Source organism: Manacus candei, unplaced genomic scaffold (assembly GCF_025592945.1).
Source record: "Manacus candei isolate 608988 ecotype Guabito, Panama unplaced genomic scaffold, ASM2559294v1 h1tg000005l, whole genome shotgun sequence".
In the NCBI taxonomy this organism is placed as follows: Eukaryota; Metazoa; Chordata; class Aves; order Passeriformes; family Pipridae; genus Manacus; species Manacus candei.
In genome coordinates this window covers 25,850,443-25,876,767 of record NW_026138053.1, presented here as the reverse complement: position 1 = coordinate 25,876,767, position 26,325 = coordinate 25,850,443, and the positions used below count along the sequence as shown (strand labels likewise).

General features: G+C 41.1%; 1 protein-coding gene across 5 annotated transcripts in view; it reads left to right on the top strand.

Moving 5' to 3' along the window:
• The window catches only part of RABGAP1L (RAB GTPase activating protein 1 like), a 229,467-nt gene that overhangs the window by 23,722 nt on the left and 179,420 nt on the right, over positions 1 to 26,325 (top strand). For all 5 annotated transcript variants that reach the window (XM_051793884.1, XM_051793894.1, XM_051793904.1 and 2 more), the window contains 6 exons: positions 119 to 279; positions 740 to 850; positions 4,554 to 4,620; positions 5,907 to 6,009; positions 6,971 to 7,137; positions 14,087 to 14,231. In XM_051793884.1, the coding sequence (XP_051649844.1) occupies positions 119 to 279; positions 740 to 850; positions 4,554 to 4,620; positions 5,907 to 6,009; positions 6,971 to 7,137; positions 14,087 to 14,231 (754 nt within the window). The remainder of the gene's footprint in view (positions 1 to 118; positions 280 to 739; positions 851 to 4,553; positions 4,621 to 5,906; positions 6,010 to 6,970; positions 7,138 to 14,086; positions 14,232 to 26,325) is intronic.

The following is a 26,325-nucleotide window of genomic DNA, read 5'->3' as shown; positions in this document are numbered from 1 at the left end:
TTGTGTTCAGCATAAGAGACGTAACAGTGTTTCTGTGACCTCCAAAACCACATCACAATACCCCACAAAAAATACTCTTATTTTGGGTTAAACTCTTGATTCTTTGGCTTTTCTGCAGGTCAGTCGGATTTTATACAGTTTCTCCACAGCATTCAAGCGTTCATCCAAACAAGCATCTGACCACGTGAAGGACTTTGTTTTTCCCACTCCAGACAGTGATGTGTACACTTTCAGTGTCTCCTTAGAAGTCAAAGAAGATGATGGAAAAGGAAATTTTAGGTAATCAGAAAGGAAAAGGAAAAGCAGAGAGCTCTTTGAAAAAAACACACAGCTGCTCTCGGAATGCACGGCCACTGTGCTGCAGCAAAATTCATTTGACCTCCTTTCATGAGCAGACTTGTTATAAAAAGGAAGCTGTTGTTTTGCTTTTACAATTTTCTTCTCTGTGTTTTTTTCTGTAAAAAGATTAAAATCCAGGATACTTCAAGTTAATTTCAATGTATGATTTCAGGTAGGGATGCTCAAGGTGTGCCTGTGTAAATGGAAGAGATGGTAGGAAGTGTGTTAAAAACTTGAGTCAAAACAATTTTCTTGAGTAAATACAGTGATCTCTTTTTTAATTTTTTTTTAAAGAGCTAATAAACTTTGAATTTATTGGAAATTTAGAAAATGTGAGCTATTCTCTGTGTTTAACAGTTCATGTTCTATACTGTGCTTAATAATGTTTCTGTTCTTTTAGCCCTGTGCCAAAGGATAGAGATAAACTGTATTTCAAGCTTAAACAGGGAATTGAGAAGAAAGTGGTGATCACAGTTCAGCAACTCTCAAACAAAGAACTGGCCATTGAAAGGTAAGAGTCTTGTAAAAATGGTGAAGGTTAAATTTTTGAAAGAACAGTATTTAATGCACTTTTCTCTGACTTTATGAGTTATGTGACAGAAAAAGATACAGCAATAACACAAATATGATTGCACAATAGAATTTATGCCACCAGATGGCAATCTTATCAAAAGAGTAACAACAGGAGAATTCCATTCTAGTGAAAAGGAAATTCATGGTAACATCAGAATCAAGAAAACCTGCCCCCAGCTGTCCCAAAACATAAGACTGATCTCTTGACTTGCTTTCAGGCTCCTACTTCAAAAATGAAAGGAAAACTTTAGGCAAGGAATCTAAAGCAGAATTTATCAGGGTTCTTCTGTGGTGTAAAACTGTGCTTTTGCTACTCATTGGCTTTAAAAAAACTCACGTATTTTCAATATCTTTAGTTTAAATAATTTTGGCTTCAGCATTCAGTTAGTGAAGCATTTCTGAATATCTTTTGATTGTTTTTCTCCCTGAAGTAAAGCTACCTTTCTTAGAAATTAACTTTTATTTTGGTGTTGTTTAGGATATTCAATTAGGATGTTATTTTTATCACCACTAGCTTTGCTGTGAAAAAGTTATTTAATTGGCATGACATACACAGGCTTGTAAGTAATTTTAGATTGTCTTAACCCTGCACAGTATTAAAATTCAAAAACAGTATAAAAGGTGAATGCAGGTTACATCAGACAGTGAGTTTTTAAGCAATTTATTGTGTCTTCAGAAGTATTTCTAAGTGGAAATTAAGAGAGCAAAAAATACTGCTGAAGAAATTTGGTCTCTGGTCTAGAGATTTCAAGACTTTTGTCATGACCTCAGAAGGTCAAAGCTTAACGTTACTGCTCAGATGAACTGGCCCCCTTCTGGTATTGAGGCAGGGCTGGGGCTGGCTTAAGGCCGTGCAGGAGGCCGCTCTCAGGGGAGTTCCTTTGGCCCTTCCTGCCTTTGGGTCCTGTTTGCCCTGAGGTTGGCCAGGTTTCTGTCTAGATCAAAGCAGGTAAAGGGATGATGTTCATTCACTGCATAGGTTCAGCCCCACAATGTGGGATGTCAGGTCTCAGTTGTTTATGGGATTGAGGGGCTTTAAGGAAGTTATTCTGAAAGTGAAATAGCCTTTCATTCTGGCACATGGGAGGATTGACTATTTTGTCAATACAGTGGTGTTTAAATACAGTGTGATAACAGTCATACAGGAGAGTTAATCCTGAGTTATGTAGCTACAGCTTGGGTTAAGGTCTAGACTGGTGTCTTTAGAACTGAATTACAGAATATTGGTTGGTTGATCAGCAGTACTGAAAACTCTTAAAGATCACAGAATCCCAGAATGGTTTGGGTTGGAAGGGACCTTAGAACTCACCTCATTCCACCCCCTACCATGGGGAGGGACATCTTCCACTAGCCCAGGTCGCTCCAAACCCCATCCAAGCTGACCTTGGACACTTGCAGGGATCCAGGGGCAGCCACAGCTTCTCTGGGCAACCTGTGCCAGGGCCTCCCCACCCACACAGGGAACAATTTCTTCCCAATCCCTAATCTAACCCTGCCCTCTGTCAGTGGGAAACCATTCCCCTTTGTCCTGTCACTTGTTACTGTGTTAACACCATCAACCTTTTCTGTGAGTAACATCTGTATTTTATAAATGGAAATATACGTTAATGAATAATAATTTCAGTTCTTGTTTTTTTTTTTTTGCTGGGCTAGAAACCAGTGCAGTGTGTGCAAGTGCGCAGAGCAGCTCAGTGGCACTGTAGGTGCAGAAACCCAGCCTGGCAGAAGTGAGAGCGAGGCCCACAGTCTGTGTAGGTCACTTTGAATCTCAGGGGTGTGACTGAACCTCCTCACATTGGAGGCTGAATGTGTTAGAAACCGTTTGGGTAGAATCCAGCTCCTCTGCAAGTGAGGCTCCTGAACTCATTTAAACTCTTGCTCTTTGAAGTAAGAGGGAAGACAAACCCTGACTGCTTTTGCAGCAGGATGCTGTCAGGCATCATAATTCCCTGCTTCTGTGAGAGGCAGGGGTTACTTGTTCCTGACTCCCACTGTTCTTCTCTAAACATACTTCCCTAAAATTTTGTCTGGCATACATGAGAACTTGTGTCCATCTGAGCGATGCACAACAAGAGTAGGGTCTGGGAGCTGTTGGCTGTGGAAGGCACAGACATTTTGCCTCTGGATCTCGGCCTTACGGTTCTCTTGAGCAGAAGGTGGTGACTCCCCTACTATTATCCATTATATCCCTCTCAGTGCTATTTCTGCCCCAGGAACAAGAGGGAGTAAGTCAGTAGTAAGTGTGCTGGCAGGTTCTGCCTGCCCTGATTCGTCTCTCAGGGAATCCAGCTTGTCCTGCTAAATCCAGGTCCTGCATCTGAGCTGCCTTGGGTGCTTCACACGGCACTGCATATGGATATAGAGAAATCAAAATTGTCATCCCCTCTTTTATTTACCACTTGGATTTTTAGGATTCTAGTAGTGACTGAGTATGGAGAAGGGAAAATACAGTTGTGGATGTAAGTTACTGTTGAGTGTAATGGGGTGGAAAATGAAAATCATATACCCAAGTGTAATAGGGGAGAACTTACTGTGTAAGATATGCAATAGTAATTGCATATCGTAAGACTTTTACAGTTAATAGTGTTATTAAAATGGTAGTTGCTGGTGTTCATGTATCTAAGCAATATTGTTTAGCATATTGCATTATTCTGAGGGTCAGTGATAAAAACTGTTTTGTCTGATTATCTCAGAGAACTGAACTGAACAGAAGAAAAAATTCTTGAAGCAAAACCCTCCAAAATACAACCCAAACTTTCCATAATATTTCAGGATGGAATTGCTTTCAAATTGTTGTGTTTTTTTTTTTTTTTTAAGTTTTCTCATTTGAGATCTAAAAAACCGGTGCAAAACAGCTTGCAGTTTGTTACAAACACATCATTCTATTTGGTGTTTTTTATTCATAATGGAGTATGTTCAAAGGAGAGAGAGATAAAGATGATTTGCAGAAACTTCAGACCCAGATTTGTGCCTTCAGTAGTCACAAAGTTCGAAAATCTCTGGAGAATCACATTTTTTTTTTTCTCTTAAAAATATTAAGAAAATTTTCTTGTAAAATGATTGGGCTGGAATTCAAGGCCCTGTATAATATGCAAATTCAGATTTAAAAAATGAAGAATGAAGTCTAAAATTTGAGCAAATTGTTGTGTTTTGTTTTTTTTTTTTTTTTTTAAGGGCCCATGGTGCTACATGATATTTTACACCAGTGCCATTATGGATGATAGAATGGATGAGTTTGTAACTTTTCCTATGATTGCATGAGAACAATTTTTAAAACGGACTGGGGAGAGAGTGAATTTCTTCCTGCCAGTCTCCATCACTGATGGAATTGTTGGTGTCTTTAAACTCAGTGTTCTAGGTTGTCCTTAAGAATGATCATGTTTTCACAGGTCAAGTGCTAATTTCTGCCAGCTTCTTTCTGGGAAATGATTCCATTGTCTTTTCTAGAACATATGATGTGATGTTTCCTGAGCGTTGCCATAACACCAACAAAAAAACTGCTCCATAAGGTTTTCTTTAGATTAGAAGCAGTATGTGGCTGTCCATTATGTTCAAGCAAATACTTTAGTGTTTTGAAAAGCTAATGTATATCCTTTTTCATTTTTTTCCCTTTTTGTTTTTGTTTTAAATACACTTCATAGGTGTTTTGGGATGCTGCTAAGCCCTGGACGAAATGTGAAGAACAGTGACATGCATTTACTAGACATGGTAATACTTAGCTCTGATAAGCTCTAATAAGATAGAGGTGATCGGAAAAAAGCCCCAAGAAAACCCAACAAAAAAACCCTCTCTTTTGTTTTGTTCGGGTTTTTTTGCTTAAATCCTGGGATTTGATATCTTAAAACATAAGATGGACAGAATATTTCAGTTCATGTTGAAACCTATGGCATCTGTTTTTTGTTCAATTGCTGAGGCACAGATCAGGTTGTTAAAATAACTGAACTTTCTGTATTGTGTTAAGCATATTCCCTAAAAATTTAGAGCAAGTAATTGCTTTTATGTTTGGGTGCCAGGGAAGTGCTCTTATTTTTCCAAGGGGCTGAAAACTTTTGCCTTTATTTCCTTCATTTGATTTGAAATTCTTTCTCAGAGTGTGAAGTATTCACTTCTCTTCTACTGTATTTAATTTCTTAGGGCTGCTTGTAAGAGAACTACAAAATTATATGATGCTTTCTGTGTTATTACCAAATTACTTTTTCTCTGTGGATCACAATACAGCCATTTTCAAGTTATGAAGTGCTTGAGTTAAACCCTTCAGACTTTTTGTGGCTCTGCAGTTGTCCCAGTTTTGCCCTGTCCATTTCTGTGCTCGTGCTGCTGGTTCCACCTGTCAGTATTCTCTTGTAGGACTTGTTTATTTGCCTGTTTGTATCTACTAGCTCATTTTTCCTGATTTTATTTGCTGAAATTAGTTCCCTTTTTATTATTTGATCATAAAACTGAATAAATGATAATCAGTTGTAAAGTGTTGTAGTTTCTATAAACCTATGTAACACCTTTTTACTGTATTTGATATTTGAATTCCTGGCTTTACTCCACCTGGAATTCTATTTACATTTACATTCCAGTTACTTTTAACTGCTGGATTTAATGACTCATTAGTCCATTTCTTGACTGTAGCATATGAATAGACATTTGTGTTTTCCTTTCAACCTCACTGCTCTATATTTAAATCTGGAGAACTCGGTCACTCCTACTTCTCCACAACAAGCTGAGTTGCAGAGGGAACATCAATCTCCTTTCATCCATAAAGAGGCTACCAAACAGGCCTGTTGGACCTGTAGGAACTATTCCAGAAGACTTGAGGAAGCACGTACTTGCCTCATACTAGTAAATAGCTCATTCCATTATTTCATATTCTTAGTGTAGATTGTGTTCTGTGGAGTAAACACAGCCTTACTCTGAGGTTCCTAGAACTGTTTCCCCTCCCTGTGCTCAATCTCTTTGATCTCAAACCATAACTCTAATAGAATCCTGTATGATTTTATTTGTAGGAATCCATGGGAAAGAGTTCTGATGGGAAGGCTTATGTCATTACTGGAATGTGGAATCCTAATGCACCCATGTTTCTTGTACTTAATGAGGAAACTCCTAAAGGTAGTGGATTCTAATCAGGATATTTGTTTTACCTGACAGGGGTTTGGTGTGTGTCCTTTCTCCTGGCAGTCAGGGTGCATGTCTGCACCATTATGTTCCAAGAATCCATCGCTAGGAATTTTTCTGTATAAACATGGTTAACATAGAGTTGTGAATAGTTGTTCACAGAATGGCATGTTGCTGACTGGGAGACATTAAATCAGTGTTTGGGGCTGATGTACCTGTCCCTGGTTACCGGGATTTTTGGGTCCTGAGCCATGTGCAAGTTGTTTTCTACCTCCTGTACTCAGCAGAGCACTGTGAACAGCAAGCATTGCTGTTCTGTTTCTTTTAACTGTGAGGTGAGTTGATTACAAATAGCATTTCATGCCCTGCATCCTGGGGCAGCTGGCAGTGGTGCAGTCAAGTGCTTGATTATGTAGCACAGTTCCTAATGCTGGAATTTGTGTTCTCTGATGGGATGTAAAAGCTCTGAATGTAGATCTGGAGTTTGTTTCCTGTCCGAAAGCAGAGCTCACATCAGTTCCTTAAAGTCATATCCAAGTATACACAGTCAGAGTCACTGTTCCTACTGATGGATTTTCAAACCAAGTTATTTCTAGTAGCGTATAACAAAACTCTTTAAAAGTCTACACTTCAAAATGTGACCTTATCCTGTGCATGTTCCTTTTGTCTCACGGGAATCATGTATCTCAGTGGTGTTTTCTTTGCTTGATGTTTTGCCCCTGTCTTTAAAACAAGGACATACTGTCTTTGGTTTATACAGTTATCAGAGTTCTTGGTACACTGGTTAATGCACGTTCTCATTCTGTGCAACAGGCATTAAGGGGTAGAACTCAACTAAATAAAACAGGTGCAGTAGAATCAGTAATTACACAGAAAAGGTTTTCAATTCGAACAGCAGTTTACAAATTTGAACTTTGACTGATTTTTCTGTATGTGACTCGTTTTTGTGTTGCAGATAAGCGTGTCTTCATGACTGTGGCTGTGGATATGGTTGTTACTGAAGTGGTAGAGCCAGTCAGGTTTTTGCTGGAGACTGTTGTGCGTGTGTATCCTGCCAACGAACGCTTCTGGTACTTTAGCAGGAAAACCTTCACAGAAACTTTTTACATGAAGCTAAAACAGGTAATGCATGCCGGTATTTCAAAGAAAAGTTGATGGTGGGAGCATTTGTCTTGTCTGCCTTAGTTGGGCCTTTATAAAGTTAGCGTGGCACCTGCACCTCAGCAGTTTGTTTCTTTGAACTATTCATTTCAGGGATGTTCCAATGCATAATGATTAAGTAGCTACATAAAGGTTCAGTCTCTTTTGGGTCATGGTTTAACCCCAGCTGGCAAGCAGGGCCCACGCAGCCGCTTGCTCACTCCCCCACAGTGGGATGGGGGAGAGAATCAGCAGAGTAAAAGTGACAAAACTCGTGGGTTGAGATGAAGACAGTTCAGTAGGGAAAGCAAAAGCCGTGTGCTTAAGCAAAGCAAAACAAGGGATTCATTCACTGCTTCCCATGGCAGGTGTTCAGCCACCTCCTGGAAAACAGGGCTCTGCCAAGTGTAACAGTGACTTGGGAAGACAAATGGTATCACTCTGAAGGTCCTCCTTTCCTCCTTCTTTCCCTGCTTTATATGATGAGCATGATGCCATATGGAGCATCCCTTGGGTCATTTGGGATCGGCTGTGTCCCCTCCCAACTCCTTGTGTACCCTCAGCCCCCTCCTGGTAGGGGTGAGGAGCAGAAAAGGCCCTGACTTTGTGTAAGCCCACTTACTCAGCTGTATCCAAAACATCCTGGTGTTATCAACACTGTATCCAGGACAAACCCAAAACAGAGCCCCAGACCAACTACTGTGGAGAAAACTAACTGTCCCCCAGCCAAACCCAGCACACTTTGTAACCTGAATTGTAATGAGCTGTAAGTTACTGGCTTTGTGGGCTTAAAGTATTTTGAGCCTACCTGTTGAATTCTCCACAATTTTATGCAATCTGACCTGTGTGCAGACTTCTAAAGCAGGTCCCTTTGACTGGTGAAATTGGGAAATGGCTCTTTACTTGTTCATTGTAAAATCAAAAGACAAAGGCACGCACCTGCCTCCAAAGGTGTACCTAAACTAACTCTAGCATGTTGGAACATCAGAACCATGCTCGATTCTGCGGATAGTGGACGTCCTGAGCGACGTTCTGCCCTGATTGCCCATGAACTGGCTCGTCTCAACATCGACATCGCTGCCCTCAGTGAAGTTCGCCTTCACGAGGAAGGCAGCCTCAGAGAACATGGTGCCGGTTACACACTTCTGGTCAGGGAAGCCCAGAACCGAAAAACACCTCTCAGGAGTCGGCTTCATGATCAAAAATTCTATTCTTCCCAAACTCGAAAATCTACCCACTGGTCACTCTGACCGCATTATCTCCCTTCGCCTTCCACTCCACAACAACCGACACGTTGTCCTCTTTAGTATATGTGCCCCAACTCTCCAAGCTGACCCTGCCGAAAAAGATAAATTTTACGCTGACCTGCACCGCCTTACCCAAAAGGTGCCTGCAGATGATAAGATCATTATCCTTGGTGAGTTCAACGCCAGAGTAGGCAAGAATTTTGATGCCTGGAAAGGAATATTAGGCAAGCATGGTGTTGGAAACTGCAGCGATAATGGTAACTGCAGCAACTCCTGCTAGAATTCTGTGCAGAGCAACAGCTCACCATCACTAACACTATCTTTCAGCAGAAAGATAGTCTGAAGACAACCTGGATGCACCCCAGATCTAAGCACTGGCACCTCATCGACTATGTCCTGGTGCGACGGAGAGATGTCCGCGATGTCCTCCATACCCACGTGATGCCCAGTGCAGAATGCCACACAGACCATCGGCTTGTGCGCTGTAAACTCAACTTCAGTCTCAAATTCAAACCTAAAAGGGGCAGTATCCCAGGGAGGAGACTCCAAGTTAACAATCTCCAATCAACCACAGTTAGAGACAGATTCCAGGCAAACCTTCAAACTAGGCTTGAAAACCATTCCACAGATTCTGCAGATTCCTCTCCTGAAACAATTTGGCACCATATTAAAAACAGCATCCTTCAATCCTCCGAAGAATCCTTAGGGTTCTCCCTCAAGAAGAACAAGGACTGGTTTGACGAAAACAATCAAGAAATCCAGGACTTGTTGAGGAAGAAAAGAACTGCCCACCAAGCACACCTTGCATTGCCATCCTGTCACACAAGAAAAACAGCCTTTCGTCTCGCATGCAGCAAGCTCCAACAGAAACTCCGTGACATCCAGAACAAGTGGTGGACCGATCTAGCTGAAAAAACTCAATTATGTGCGGATACAGGTAATCACAAAGGATTCTATGAGGCCCTGAAAACAGCATACGGGCCTACATACCAGGTACAAAGCCCTCTACTCAGCGCTGATGGGCAAATGCTTCTGACAGATAAAACTTCCATTCTGAATCGATGGTCTGAACACTTTCAGACTCTCTTCAGTACCAACCGTGTAGTCCAAGACTCAGCAATTCAGTCCATCACACAACAACCAGTAAAGTATAAATTGGATACTGCTCCCACTTTAGGAGAAACCCTCAAGGCCATACAGCAGGTGAAAATTGGCAAGGCAGCTGGGGTTGATGGAATTCCACCTGAAGTCTGGAAACATGGGGGCCTTGCACTCCACACCAAATTTCACGAGTTTGTGGTGCGCTGTTGGGAACTAGGTGAACTACCATCTGACCTTCGTGGTGCAGTCATCATCACTTTGTATAAGAAGAAAGGTATTAAATCAGACTGCTCAAACTATCGTGGTATTACTCTGCTCTCCATTGCTGGCAAAATCCTGGCAAGAATACTCTTGAACAGACTAATACCCGCTGTAGCAGAAGGAATCCTTCCTGAAAGTCAGTGTGGTTTCAGAGCCAACAGGAGCACCACAGACATGGTGTTCGTTCTCAGACAACTGCAAGAGAAGTGTAGGGAACAGAACAAAGGTCTCTATGTAACCTTTGTCGACCTCACCAAGGCTTTCCATACTGTGAGCAGAAAAGGTCTGTGGCAGATTTTGGAACGTTTAGGATGTCCCCCCAAGTTCCTTAAAACGATCATCTCACTCCACGAGGATCAACACGGTCAAGTCAGATATGGCAATGCACTTTCTGAGCCCTTTTTAATTAAGAATGGTGTGAAACAAGGCTGCGTTCTCGCTCCTACCCTATTCACAGTCTTCTTTAGCAGGATGCTCCAAAGGGCCACAGCAGACCTCAATGATCAGGATGGTATCTACATTCGATATCGTACTGATGGAAACCTGTTCAACCTAAGGTGACTGAAGGCCCACACCAAGACCTTAAACCATCTTGTCCAGGAGCTACTTTATGCTGATGACGCCGCCCTTGTTGCTCACACAGAAGCAGCTCTGCAGCGTTTAACATCCTGCTTTGCAGATGCTGCTGAGCTCTTTGGGCTGGAAGTCAGCTTAAAGAAGACAGAGGTTCTCCATCAACCTGCACCTCAGGAAGTCCCCCTTCATCCCCACATCACCATTGGCCAATCAGAACTCAAATCAGTCCAGCAGTTTAATTACCTAGGCAGCCTCATCTCCTCAGATGGTAAGATTGACGGAGAGATAGACAACAGATTAGCAAAGGCATACAGTGCTTTTGGAAAACTCCACAAAAGAGTATGGCATAATAAACACTTGAAGAAAAGTACCAAGATCAGTGTTTGCAGAACCATAGTGCTGTCTACTCTCTTGTATGGTTCTGAATCATGGGTCATCTACAGCCACCACCTGCGTCTCCTAGAACGCTTCCATCAACGCTGCCTCCGCACAATCCTAAACATCCACTGGTCAGATTATGTGACCAATACGTCTGTTCTAGAACAAGCAGCAGTCACAAGTATAGAAGCCATGTTGTTGAGAACACAGCTGCGATGGGCAGGGCACGTCTCCAGGATGAAGGACCAACCACCGCCTCCCTAAGATCCTGCTTTATGGTGAACTTGCCACTGGCTGTCGCAAGAGAGGAGCCCCGAGGAAAAGATACAAGGACTGCCTGAAACAACATCTCAACCTTGGCCATACTGATCACCATAACTGGTCTACTCTGACCTCCAATCGGGAGGTCTGGAGACACACCATCTATAACGCAGCTGTCTCCTTTGAGAACACACGCAGGATCACTCTCGAGGAGAAAAGGCAACGCAGAAAGAACAATCGGATATGTCTGTCTCGTATTGGCCTCATAAGTCACCAATGTGTATGCAACAAATGTGTATAGAGCCTTCCCAAATCTTCGTTCGCAAAGCCCAGCCATGATGATGATGATGATGATGATGTAAAATCAAAGAGCTACTGACATTCACAATGTGAAGGTAGGTGGCTGTAAGAATTTAACCCGTTGAAGGCAAAGGAATCTATTGCAGAAGTTGAAAAGAGCCAGGCTGTTAAGATTGCAGCTGAAGTCTGTTCTGTTTTTGGCCTTGGCTGAGGTGCATACAGGGGGTATGTGTGCCCAGGATCACTGCAGGATGATTTGTATCCTCCTGCAGCCTGTGTTGACTTTCTTTCCGCAAACACTTATGTTTTGGTATTGGCTCAAAAAGTGAAGGGCAGAGGCCGGCTGTACTGTGTGCACTGGAATAGTGGTCCATCATCTTGACTAATGAAACCAAAGAGCAGTGATTTAATTTTACTGAGCCTAATGGGAGCATTGGTGTTGTTGTGTTTTTGTGGGGCACACGACAAAAACAAGCTCTGTTGACATTCCGTGGGGAAAGTGCTGCTGTGTTTAACACTTAGCAAGTAAATAAATCTCATGCAGTGCTGTTTCTGTATTTCTTCTAGAGATTAGCATAGCAACTTAGAATTTAGAAAATCTGAGAAAACCAACTGTTACATGCAAATGAGAATATCTGCATTTTGAAATTAAATACATTTGAAAATATTCCATTCTCAGCTGTTTGATACTTATCTCTAATCAGTTCAGCTTGCCTTTGAAATCACTTGCAACTGTACCGGTTTTAGTTGGGTAATATGGATGCTTTCTTTTTCTCACCTCTTATACTGTGGCAAACACACACGTGCCTCCCTTCCCTGAAGAAACACATGTATTTCTTCCTGCTGCAAAATCCAGAGGAGCTGTTCTGCAGATCTCTGGGAAAGGAATATTTTTAGTTCTAGGAATCTTTCTCCAGGATTAGGTCCTGATTGTGGATGACAGGATCTCTCTGGGTGACTTGTAGCAAATCTTTATTTCTCCAGTTAGCAGCTGAACAGTTTGCATTGCAGTAGCTGTTCCTTCCCATACCTCTGAAAGGTACTGTGCCTCAGGACACTCTTACTTTTTGGGAAATAGCTTTGTGGAAGGATTCAGACAGATTTAGTAGTCTGAACCAAACTTGGTGAGGTGCAGTCAGATAAGAAAACTGACAGAAATGCAGGTTGATGTGTAATTTAGGATTGTTCTTTGTTTCTGTCTATCTTACTGTGCTGCTCATGCACATTTTCATCGTTAGGACATGATCCTTGTAAGGGTGGGTTCCTCTAGATAACAAATTTGTGCTTCAGAGAAAACCAGTAACCAAATTACGTACATTTTATACAGATGGGTCTTGCAGTTGACTAGAACATGTGCAAGGAGCTGGAGACTTGTAATCCTTGTAACATAGAGCAAAACCCACAGTGCCTCATGCCTTACTCCCTCAGAAATAAAAGCTGTAGATAGCGATGGTTAATAACGTTTGGGGCATCAATACTTGATTGATTTAACCAAGTACTTTGTAATTACTTGATAATGGTGTTCTGCGAGGATACAGGGATAATGGCTCTAAGATCATCCTGCTAAATGTTACAAAACCAGGGTATTTGTGCCTAAACCCCAAAGTTCATTAAACTCACTTTGTGAGTTCAGTCAGCAAAACTGGCTGATAATTGGAGCCTTTCATTGAAGGAAGCAGAACTGAATGACGAACATACCATAAGAAAGCTTTCTCAGTATCAAGTAGTTTATATTTGTCGGTCCAAGCAGTCCCTGTTTAAGCTGCTCATCTGCATAATTTCACCAGCTTGTTGAAATTGCAGTTCATGAGTATGTCGCTGCAGGTATTTTGAAGTCTTTCAACTTTATCCTAACTTTGTTTGTTTTTTTTTTTTTAAACAAATTGAATGTTCTCTACCTTAGACTGTGTTGTTTTTTATGGTTAATTTGATGTTTTTAATATGTTCCAAAAATTACCTTATTTTAACTGATTAGGCAAGATGCACAAAGAACAAAATAGTACATTTTGGGCTGGTTCATTTAATACCATCATTAGTTTGCAGTTCTGTACAATTCTCTACAAGTATATTAATCACTGCATGTCACTGAAAAATAACTGTGTTCAGAATTGTAACTCAGAGGAGAAACTAATGCTCCTTTTATTTTAAAACTTGCAACTGCTAAAGTATATTTAACTAACTTTCATAAGAAAGTCGTAGAATCAAAGAAGGGATTGGGTTGGAAGGGACCTTCAAGATCATTTAGTTCCAACCCCCCCTGTTTTGGGGTTTCATGACATTTCCCCATAGGAAGGAGTATATTTCAAATTATGGTCCATGGAAGAAAGATGATTTATTCTGATTTTTAGTAAATAAAGCACTAAAAGGAGCTTTTTACAATTTACAGCTTGTTCAAAGCATGAGATTTTGTTTCTTCTTTAGTCTTGTCTTTACAATTAATTTTTCCCCCCTCAGGCATTCAGCTCCTGTTTCAGTTATTCCAGTATTTTTCCTGTTTGTTCTCCCCTCTTCTTTAGCTGAGATTTCTCTTTGACCTCAACTCATTATAGCTACTGAAATTGGAAAGCTTTTTTTATCATCGTTCTGAACAACACTGAAAATGGTTGTTAAGAGGCAGCTTTGGAAATAATGCGGTGTTATTTATATTTTCTACCTGTAAAGCTGAGAGAAACAGAAGTGTCAGATATTGCCATCTACTTGTGCCAAGGCAAAGCAATCTGAGGGAGTCTTGCCCAAACTATTGCTTAGCCTTTGGCAGCCTTATTTTTCTAAGCGGGGACCTAATACGTACCCGTACTCTGTTTCAGTCTGAAGGAAAAAACCACACAAGTGCTGGAGATGCGATTTATGAAGTTGTCAGTCTGCAAAGAGAATCTGCCAGAGAGGAAGAATTAGTCACCCCAACAAGTGGAGGAGGGCCTATGTCATCCCAGGAGGATGAGGCAGAAGAAGGTAAGGATAAACAAGCACTTACAGTTTCCATAAATAACACTGTTATATTTCTGCTGTTAATTTACTCATTTAATTCTTAATACAACTGCTTTGGACAAAAAGATCACCAGTAATTTTCTACTAGCAGCACTTCTTTAGGAATGACATTTTTACCAAGCCATTGTTTGGAGATGTTTCAGCAGCAGCAGCAGACAATGTGTCCATCTTTCTTGTGCCTCAAAATGTGGTACTGAGGCACTTGTGCTCTGCCAGCAGGGCAGAAAAGCTTTCCTAAAGGTATTTTTTTCTGATCAGAAACCATTTGCTTTGAATGTGCTCCTGAAGGAATTGGGCTTTGAAATGGCAGGCTTTAAATGCCTGTTTGTAGAGGAAAACCAAAAACATCCCAGGCAGACTCACATGGAGAGTTCCCCCATCCCCAAAATGTCTGCTTAGCACATGATTTGTTTTCCCTCACTTATATCCAAGGCTTGTAAAAACCATCTCCTGGTTCAGTTGCCTGCACCTCAAATTTTTCCTGCTGGTGGGGTTTTTTGGGGGTGTTTTTTGGTTTTGTTTTGGGTTTTTGAAGGCCCTTGGCCTACTGTTGTCTCTTTGTACTGTGAGGGATAGTCCACAGCACTCAGAATAGGCTTTCTATGTGCCTTTTTTTGATCTGGATGTCTGACCTACCAGAAATTTTAGAGTTAGTTTTACAAAGTTATTCTTCAGATTTCTGGCACTATTTTGTCAATACTATAAAAAGTCTCAGTACTGTGGAAAAATTCTTCCTTGGTTCTTAGTTATAGGTAAGTATTGGCCGTGAGCTTGTGCACTAAGAGTCAGAACCCTGGCATTAGGAGAGGCAGGAGCACCCAGGTGTGGTTACCCTCTTCCACTTAACAAAGCAAGCCCCCCACGTATGCCAGGTGACACCAGGCTTGCAGAACCCACAGTCAGGTGCTCTTTGAACCCTCATCAGATTCCTGGGGTGGAGCGCAGTGGGCATGGACTGGCAGCGTTATTTCCTCCTTTGTATCAAGTACCACTTCTGAATAGTAAAAATACTGTTTTCTCCAAAGAAACTCTTCTGTTTAATTGGTATTTGGGATTGCCTTGATTCATAGCAAGAATTAGTTCAGATTTGCCCTTGGGGACTTGTGGATCAGTGTGGTGTAATTCAGCTGTGGGTGTTCTTTTCTGTGCTGGATGTGTGAGTTATTGAGCCAGGATGATTTCTGGGGCTTGTTTGATAGGGTAGAGTTTAAGTAATTATTTGAATACCTCTTTTTTAATATTGCTCTTATTGGGAAGAGTAAAACTGTTACAGAATGTGATGAATGCAGCACAATTAGGAATAACATGGATATTGTCCTCTTGGTACTACTACAGAATTGCTTTATTTTATTACAGACAAAAAGTATTCCACTGGGGTATGAACCTAAGTTTAACTTTGGTTTAGCTCCCTAATGCTAGTTTCCATATTTTAAATGTAGATTATTTCCTAGGAGAAGACATTAAAAATACCACGATGTGCCTCTGTTCTCATGGAAACCGCATTTTGAGTTCTGTGCCAACAAGTCCTCTATCCTGGAGGATATGCAGGTTCAATGAGTCATTTGCAGTTGTTCTAAATAAATCTCTTCATTCTTTTCCTTTCTTTTTCTTTTCAGGGTACTAATTATGATGATGGAAAAAAACCCCTTGAGTTTACAATGTCTTATCTTAGCCTTGGAAGAAGGCTTTTTCTTTACTTTAGCGTTAAGCATGGTAGCTACCTGGCCATATAGGGTTTTTTTAACTTTGCTCCTTAATTTTTTTTTTTTTTTGCTTTTTCCTTATCCATATATCCTCCATGCCCACAGAATATTCCTTAATTGATTTCAGAAGCACTGTTATTGCATTTCCCTTTGTGTTAGTACCCAATTCCTGTGTACTCTGCATGCACACAGCTTGCTGAGATGTCTTGTGCCATGAGAATATGAATAAAGATGGTCATAAAAAAGAGGGCATTTTTAAAATATTCTTGTTTGTTTGTTTGTTTTAATGAAAGGCCAAACATGATTCCTGCCAATAATGATTTAAAATAATCACTACACTAGTGTTAGGCCTAGTCCCTTTCCAATGTGGAGCCGCAGTAGAAAACTGATACCATATACTCCCTAGATACCATTCCTAGCTTTTAATTTTTTTTTTCTAATTTTAGCTTGATTTTTTTCACATGAACAGCTATATAAAAAATGACCTTTGTAAAGATTGTGTGGTTGCTACTTAGAGATCTTTCAGGCCAACCACACTTTTGTTTTTTAACTATTAATGTTGTAATAGATATTTCTGGCAACCCAGTCATTTAAGGTTCCTTGCTTTGGAGGTAATAATTTTTAAAATATAATTAATATTAATGATATCTTGTCAAAACCTAGAATGTAAAGTACACTTCTTGATAAGAAGTTTTCTATTAAATTCCAAATATAATTTAAAAAAGATTAAAATATATAATGAGGAAATTCTTACACTTTCTGGAAAGGTTTCAAATAAAGTGGGTATAAGTATCAGCTCTTATTAATAAACAGAGTTCACTATTAATATTTAATTTTGAGTAGAACCTTGTACCAAGGAGCAGAGCACAGTTAGTTGAGCTCCTCTTTCTCCTTTTTGGAGCATTAAGAAGTGAGAGCCCAGAAGGGATGGGGTGGATTGTGCATATTGAAAAAGGCAAAGCTCAGGGAGCATTTTATTGTGGTGTTCTGTGGCAGGCTGAACTACCTGGCTGCACCTGTGAGCCCCTCAGCATTGGGGAAAATAGCTTTCCAGCAGAAAGGAGGATGTAGTCCTAGGAATAAATAACCAAGGGAGGAAAGGGAAGAATAGGTTGACTGCTTTTAGCAGCAATGCTTGCTCAGACCATACGTGAAGTTTTGACCTTCCTTTGGCTCTAATATTTGAATTATTTATTTTTTTAACTATAATGTAACATTTCAGGAGATCACTAAATAATTCCATTCAAGTTTCTTCTGGAGTCTGGATAATGTTAGAAGGTGAAGGATCACTGTAAGCAGGACCAGTTCTGTTTAAAACCAGAAAATATTCTTTGAGCTGATTGTAACTGAGTTAAAGATACTTTGGCTGAAGTTTTCCGTGGTCCTGAGTGTGTGGTTATGAGCTCATGCTCCCATCTGTAAGTTGCCTGCAGAGTAAGCACTCACCCTAACCCTGAAACAGGTAATTCATGTAAAAGGTAGTCCGGGGAAAAGATAACTTGCCTACCAAAAAGAGGCTCCTGAAGGGTGCCTCTGGAACACTCCCAGGTGACCTCTAGGAATGCAGGACTGGTTCTGCTTGTGGTTTGTTTACCAAGAGAAGAAATAACAAACTTAAGAAGGTAAAACTTCCAATAAGAAATGGATAGACAATAGAATAATGACCCAAAGAGGTATGGAAATTCAGTATGGAGGTGGTGGGATTTGGCATTGAAAACAGACGGAAAAGAACAGGGGAGTGTGAAAGTTGGAAGAAAGCTCTGAGTGTGATGTGTTGGCCTCACCCAGAGATGGTGTGTGTGGTGGGGAAGGAGTGGGCAATGCTCAGTGATCCGAGATGATCAGCCAGACTAAATCAGGATGCTGTGTCAAGGGCTGGGGGTGGCAGAGGCTGTTTTCAGGATTGAGGAAAGCAGAGGAGTAGAGAAGGTGATGCTTTAGGAGTCAATAGAGAGTATTTAGTGATAAAATAGGGGTTATGATACGAACAAATGGGGATGACTGAGTGAGAAGAGTGACAGTAGTGGTGTCGAAATAGTCAACTCTGCATTTTTATCCAAATTAAAAATAACTTTATGTACTTCACAGGAACTGTTTATTACATTAATCCAACACAGAGTAAAGTCGGTGGGTCCTAAATGAGATCAGTTAGATCTGCCTTGGAGCCTTTTTGCTATGTCTATAAAAGTGAACTAAAACTTCACAAATCCTAAGTTCAAGAGGTTGTATTGCCAGTGGCCATCTCCAGACAAGAACCCTTTGCTCCAGTTCCATAAGAGATGGTTTTAAAATACAGACACTCCTAAGAATGGCATCCAAATGAATATTCCTGATGAGCTTGCTGTCATTTTATGGATTCTGCTGATCATTCTCTTGCACTGGATTATTTTCACACCTTAAAAGTTCACTTCTGTTATTAAAAATCGCAAAATAAATGCACTCAATTGACTTCTGCAGCTGTTATTGTGCTGCCGGGGAGAATGTGATGCTTTCCTTAGTATATAAAAAAAATGCTGAGTGCAGAAGACTTGATTTTTCAAAGCTGGTGGAAGTTGATAGTTACAGTTGTATTTAAATTTGTTCATGCAAGTATGGCCTTTGTGTTAAAAGGCGAGTGTTTGAAATGTTTTGAATTTGAAGTGCTTCTGTGGGTTGCAGAAGTGTTTAATGAAATGGCAGGATTGTAAATGAAATGGAAAATTGGGGAATTTTAGCTCCATTTCCATTCCAGGCAGTGGAACACACTCAGGAAGTCATTGTGGCTTGTTCTGAGCTGGTTTATCCCCCTCTTCCTCCCCAGTGTCCCCTCGACACTCCTGCAGGTGTCCCTGGGAACACACCTGTGTGTAGGGATTCTTGCCTTGATAAAATTTGTTCCTCATGCTGACTTTGGGAGGTTCAGGGCAAAACACAATTTCTTATTTCTGGCCTGCAGTCCATGAATGTTCCAGGGAAATCTGTTGATGCCTTTGGTTTAGTTTTGCTGAATGACAGAAAAAACTGTTTTCAAACAAAGGCAGTTTTCAGTTCCTTGGGTACATAGGTGAAATCTTTTCCTTGGATTTCAAGCTTTTTCGTTTTTTATAACTTAAGTCACTTCATGAGCGTAAATTGGTGTTTGCATCTTGTCTGGAAGAAACTGCAGATTATCTTGAATGGTTTGACTGCTTTATTCATTAGTGGTTGTCTTTTCCTTGTCTGCCTACAGACAGTATAAAAGTAATTTGGAAAAGGACTTGCAGTCCTGCTGCCTTATTAGGAATTTGAACTTCCTATTGCTAGAGGGTCCTCTCAGTTTTCAGTCATGAGCTCCATGGTTTGGCCTCAAGCTGCCACATTTCATGTAATTAAAAAAAGTTTTTGACCACTTTAAATAAAAGGTGATTAAAAAGACTTCTTTCAACCAGCAATTCCCCCTTACTTTTGACTAATAATAACCTCAAAATGAGATCCTTCTCTTTTCAGTTTTGATTGTCACCTTCCTGGTATTTTGTGAGTCTAAGTGCTTTATAATCCAAGTGTGTTGGATACTGCCTTGGCACTTGAAGTAAATGCCAGGCAACATATAATTTTCATGTGTTTGTAATGTTGGTAGTTTTTTTTCCATTGGATTATATCAAAGATGGGAGTAAATACTAATCTACAAATTCATAAATTACCAGTGCAGTGCCTTAGGATTGTGACAGCACCTCAAATTTGATGTTCTTGCCTGTTCTGCAGATGGCCAGCTCTCAGATGGCACGGTACATGTGGAAGATGTTTGTGTTTACAGAAATACCTCCAGTTTGCAGCATTTACTTGGCTTTGTCATCTGTGTGGGAGCAAAACTACCGAGCTGAAGTGATCATTTTTCTCCACTTTTTTTTTTTTTTTTATTCAGCTTTAAGCATTTGTACATCCAATTTAGGGACGTCACGGGGGCTCACTTGAGTGTGCACTCCACGAGGGGAGGATCAGCTCTGCTCTCAGGCTTGGATGGCCAGTTCAGGTTTATTTTTGGGACATTTTAAAATGATTCTAGTTTCATATGACAGTGATGTAGGGCCTGTGCTGAAACTCTTAAGACATAGAGCAAAGATAGGCTTTTAAAGATATATGAGGATATAAGACGGGAGTTTAATGCAGAATTTGTTGTAATAATAAGGAAAAGTTGTTTTGGCTGAGCACTGCACACAACTGGCAGGACGGTTACAAAGTACAAGTGTGGATCCTTTGGGAGATTTGTGAAAACCATTATTGTATGCAGAGAGGGAAAGGCGGAGATATCCAACCCTACCTTCTTCCAGTGTTTATCAAATACAGGGTTTGGGATCCAGATTTTGGGTTACATAGAGAAGCAATTAAATTTGCCTCCTGTTTGCAAGGTAATCAAAATTGCTGAGATTTGTCAGCATGAGCATTTGCTTGAATGATTGAGTGAAAAATGTGTATCTTATCATTCATAAAAAGGAATAAGAATCAAAATGCTGGTTTGCTTTTAGTGAAGAATTTCTGTATCTTTCCTTTTTGTTCTCTTTACGTGCACTTCAGTGGCTGCCAAATTAATTTCTCTTCAACTTATTACGTAACTAACATATAAGCAGAAGGTTCTTGTGAGCAGAATTCAATGCAAGTCGTCTTTGTTCAGATTCAAAAATCTGTATTTTTCTGCTCCCGATTATTCTTCTTCCCTCTGAATTAGCAAATATACTGAGGATTGTAATTTCATAAATCTGTTATTTGGAAGGCATTTAAAAATCCATTTGTGTTCATCAAAATATTTAGTAATGCGCTGAAAAGTTGGACCACTCTGAAAATTTGCCTTATTTAATACCTTCATGACTTAAACTTTGTTTCACTCCTGTCCTTCCTGGCAAAATGATAGTTCATGCTCTATAATTTCCTGTTACCTTATAAATGAAAACTTGCTTTTTTTTTTGTGGCCTCTCTCACGATTCTCTTTTCTCTTGTATGTATGGAAAGATTTCATGTCAGTAATGCTCTATCTTGTGCCCTGATAATATGCTGCCAACTTCAGCTCCCCCTTCATTTTTGTTCTTCTCCTACATAAAAATCAAACTGTTCGTATTTGAAGCATTCCCATTCTATTCCCACCTATCTTCATGACCTGATTTCCTTCTCTTTCAGGCTGCTCCAACTGTATTATTTTTCAGTTCCACCTACTCTTCATTTCACGTGTAACAACTTCTCAATTAAAACTCATTAGAAATCCCTTTTTCTTCTTCCCATTAGTGCTCAAATCCCACCTGTTCATTTTGAGCTGCTGTATTCATGCTTTTCTACTCATTTTAGGAGGTACTTTACTTATTTACTTATTTACTTCTTTACCTTTATGCTTGAGCTCTCTGAAACAGCTTTGTAGTTTTTTATTTGCCTTTTTGTGAGCTGACAAGCGAGTTTGACTTCTAAGGTATTGCCATGCTTCAGGTGATCTAGAAGATTTCCTGATGGAGAACTGAATCCACTGGAAAAGCTGCTCTATGGTCTAAAATATGGATGAGGGGAGTATTGTCTAAAGGCAAATTTTTAAAATATGATGCAAAAAAAGGCCCATTAAAAAAACAACAAAAAACCCCTCTTTCACTGTAAAAACAGGATGATTAAAAAATTCATATTTAATACCTCAATTTTTGTTGGTATTGGTAAGAGTTCTTCACCAGGATCCATTTCCTCAAGCCACAAATGGCAAATGCCAATAAACCAAGTTGATTACTTTTGTTCAAAAGGGTCTGTTAATCCCTCATCAGAGAGAGAGACTTGGGTGCTGCCTGACTTGATTCTGAGCTGGTTTCTCACAGTGATTTGTTACAGCCTTTGCCCAACTTATCAGTGCTGCTCCGAGTACTGGTGTTACCCTCTGAGGGTTCCCTGTGTTCCCTCTTTGATATCCTACACAACAAAATAAGAGATGGGGAAGAACAGGCAGGGATTTTGTGTTTCTGTGTGTATGATTTTTTTTTTTCCTGTAGGGTATTTGCTTATACCAGTTACTGTGTGTGTAATTCTTCTGGTTTGAACACTGGATGCCTCAGTATTTTGTTTGAACACCTCTCGTCATGAAAAAAAATATGGACCAGCTGGAGGAGAAAATGAGAGCAAGGAGGAAATGAGAGCAAGTCTGGAGAATGTGTCCTTTGAGGAAACAAGCAGAGTACTCTAGAAAAGAAGCAGTAAAGGCTAAGATCATCTTTTTGAAATTGAGATGTGCTAAAATTGTTTAGGAGGAAAAAAAAAAAAGTGATTGGCATAAATTGCAGGTTAGAAAGAATTAAGCTTGAGCTGGGAAATACAGTCCATAGAGTAAGAGTAATGAATTCCTTGGAATGAACTGAGAAAATTGTGTATATCCATAGACCGCCAATCTTCTGTTCAGTTAGATTCACTCTTCAACCTGTCCTTGAATGTCCTTGCAGATTTTTGAGAGATAGCCCTTTTTACAGGTTGGTTTGTCTGTAGATGGGGCCCCTGGTGCTCTAGTGGTTAGGATGTGGCACTCTCACCGCTGCGGCCCGGGTTTGGTTCCCGGTCAGGGAACCCCTCTGGGCAGATGGAGCTCGTCAGCCCTGTAAGGCCATCCATCTAAGAGAAGGTCACTCTCAACAAACCTGTGTCCTGAGGACCTCACTGCCACTGTCTGAGCTTCGCTCGGCCCCGGCAGATGAACCTCAGGATTAAAGGGTGGGCTCAGTTCAGCGCACACTGTGTCTCACCTAAAAAATCCACTGCGCAGGCTCGAAGGGTAAAGACCTTTCCCAAATCTTCGTTCGCGAAGACTGGCCATACTATACTTGTCTGTAGATGTACTAAAAAACCAGACTACATGCAGAATCTGTCATCCAGAGGTCCTCTGCCAACCCGAGGGGTATCTGTGCAGGTTTCCATATCCATGTCATGCAACTGGCAAGTATCCAAAAGAAGAAAGGGCCAGAAGGAAGTTCTGGTTCAGTCTAACCTCAATCCATGGGACTGGTTATAGAGCAAATACTCCTGAAAGCATTTCACATGAATGTCCAACAGTGTCACTGGGAGCAGCCAGCATAGATTTATGAAGGACAAATCCTTGTCACAAGGTGACCAGTGCTGCGGGCAAGGGGCAGGCAGTGGGTGCTGCACACCTTGGGTTTAGCAAGGGCTCCAGTAGTGTCCCATAGTGTCCTTATCCTTACAGCAACAAGTGGAAGATAATGTGGTTGAAAGGTTGGCTGGACTGCTGGGATGAAAGAATGAATTAATGGTGCAAAGTCTGGCTGGCAGCCAGCAAGCAGTGGTATCTGAGAGGGATCAGTGTTGGAACCAGGTTGGTGCTGTTAAGTGTCTGTCACCTGGGGGGCAGGACCGAGTGAACCCTCAGCAGAGTTGTGGACAACAGCAAACCGAGGAGAGTGCTCAGTGCTCCAGAGGGCGGGGCTCTGGAGCACATGGTGTACAGTGAGGGGTTGAGGGACCTGGGTTTGGTTCAGGCTAGAGAGGAAGATGCACAGAGAAGAATCTTACTCCTTTCTGCAGCTGCTTGGTCAGAGGACTCAGTGAAGATGGAGCCAGACTCTTCTCAGAGGTGCCTGATAAGGCCTGAGGCAACAGGCACCAGACACAAGGTAGAACTGGGAAATTCTGGTTAGATAAAAGGACACTTCTGGTGCGTTGGTTGGTTTGTATTTAAACTATCAGCATGGTCAAGATTCTACCACCTCTTTGATGGCGTTCAAGACTACCTTGGTGTTATGGTTTAACCCCAGATGGCAGCTCAGCCCTGCACAGCTGCTCGCTCTCCCTTCCTTGGTGACGTGGAGGAGAGAGTCAGAAGGGTAAAAGTGACAAAACTCATAGGCTGAGGTTGAGACAGTTCAGTAGGGAAAGCAAAAGTTGTGTGTGCAAGCAAAGCAAGGAGTTCGCTCACCACTTCCCATGGGCAGGCAGGTGTTCAGCCATCTGCTGGAGAACAGGGCTCCATCATGTCTAACAGGGACTTTGGAAGACAAACCCCATCACTCCAAAGGTCCTCCCTTCCTCCTTTTTCCTCTGCTTTGCATTTTCAGCATGATGCCATGTGGTCTGGAACATCCCTTGTGCCAGTTGGGATCAACTGTCCCGGCTATGTCCCCTCAGCCCTCAGGGCAGGATGAGGAGCAGCAAAGGCCCTGACTCTGTGTGAGCAACTGCTCAGCAGCAGCTGAAACATCCCAGTGTTATCAACACCGTTTCCAGCTCAAACCCAAAGCACAGCCCCAGAGCAGCCACTGTGAGGGCAATGAATGCCACTCCAGCCAAAGCCAGGATACCTCCCACTCTGGGCTCGGAGTGACTTGATCCAGCCAGAGCTTGGAGTAGATCGGACTGTCTGATCTCCAGAGGTCTTTTCCAGCCCAAGGTGTTATTCCATGCTGATGCCATGCAGAGCCATGCTTGCTGTGGGAGTGCTCTGAAGAGGCGCTGAATTCAGGGAATTGGTTCATGAGCTGTGACATTTTTGTGGATTTTGTGAATCACGTTGCAATTCAAAGCAAACCGAGAACCTTCCAGGCTTGCTGTTCCCTGTGAGTGTTCTTAAAGGCAGTTTATGTGTACACATATTTACAACCCCCAGGTTTGTTCCCTGGAGACATCTTCCATCCTCCTCTTGCTGTGATGAGGCCTGTTTTATTGCCCACATTTTTTGCCCAGCTGATGGCTCTGAGAGGCCAGGGCAAATACAGGAGGAAGGGAGAAGTACGAGGGCATTTAGAGGAAGGGATCTGTGGCATTCCCAGCAATATGAGGGTGGATTAAATCATGCTCTGGCTAATGCTGCTGGCTTATAGATGCTATGAAATGTGGAAAAAAAAATATCAAAGTGCTCAGAGAAGAACATCTACACTTAATTATCCTTCCCATGACATCTTTTTTTTTCCTTATTTCATATTAAGTGCTTTCACAGGTTAGAATATGTAAATAGTCCTTAGAGTAGAAACCAAGTAGAGATTTTTGAAGCTGTTTATTCTGTCCCCTTCACCCTGTTCTATTTTTCAGTTTGACATTAGCATCTTTTGAGAGGGAGCATATGGCATTTCTAATTAAGGCCTGTGATTTTCTGACATAGAACTGAATAATACATTGCAAACACTGCTAAGCCTTCCAGATGAAAGTATCTTCTGACTGAAGCACCGGAGTGTGTGTGCTGTGTAACACTGATCTCCTTAAGAACTTCGAAGAATTCTGCCCCAAATACCAGCGCAGAGAGAAATCAGGGGCTTTGTTGCTTTGGTCTGATGTCAGTGTTCCTTGGCAGGCTCAGGTTTGGATCCAGTAACAACTAGTGTGTTCTGCTCCTCAAAGGAGCAGTGCACCTTCATTTTGAAACATTCTGACCCGCTGGGGGACTTCAGTCATCTTTATCAGATTTTGTTCCAGACTACAGGGTTTGTTTGTGTTATTTTCACCAGTAACTCCTGTTAAGGTGTGCTGTAGTTCTGCAGGCTCTCCAAGGAAATTCCTGTCTCTTCTTTCAGAAGTTTGTGCCAAATTGTTTACCCTTTACCTTGAACGTGTTAAACTTTTCTGAAGTTGTGGTTTATGACAAATTCTGGGTGCGAGCCAGGTTTCTTGGGATTCTTTACATGTATCAGTACCTTGTATCTCTGAATGGCAAATGTGCTCAATCCAGAGAAGGTTTCATCACTTTTTTTTTCCTGGCTTCCATGTCCAGTAGAAGGGCTGCATTTATAATTTATCTCTTTGATCCAATTAGGCAAATCAGGAGAGGAGGGAATTAAGAAAATATAATGCACTTAGTTGTTTTAACTTAAAGGTGTTTTTAATTATTGTCAGGCCTGGGTGGTAAGTGAAGAGATTGACCTTTACACTATTTTTTTGTAATTTTAAAATTAAAGGAAAGTTGAGTCTTTAAATATGTTTCTTCCCCTGGAACACAGTTGATTCCTTTGGTCACTTTTATAGCGATACCAAATTTTATTAAAATGATAAATTTAGATCTTCGTATTTCCATCTTTAGGTCTAGTGAATGCATGCAAAAGATTGGGAAACGTTAAAATCAAGTTTTCTGTAGATTTGTGACGTGGGTGGTTGGTTATTTTGTTGGGGTTATATTTAATTCTAATGGGGAAGTAGTTAAATGGAGGTTGGTCTTGTACTTTGGGTCCTGTGAAGCTGTACAAGCAGGTTCCAAGCTAAAGGCTTTCACTAATTTAATATTCATTTTAAAATACAGGGATTTCTGCTGTGCTTCTCTCTTAGGGCAGGGTTTTTGCTGTTAATTGTCCTTGAAATGCAGTGTATGCTTTGTCCTCACAGCTCGCTGTCAGATTCAAGCACTGATGATATTTTATTAATGACTTGTATTTGACAATTGTAAAGAACAT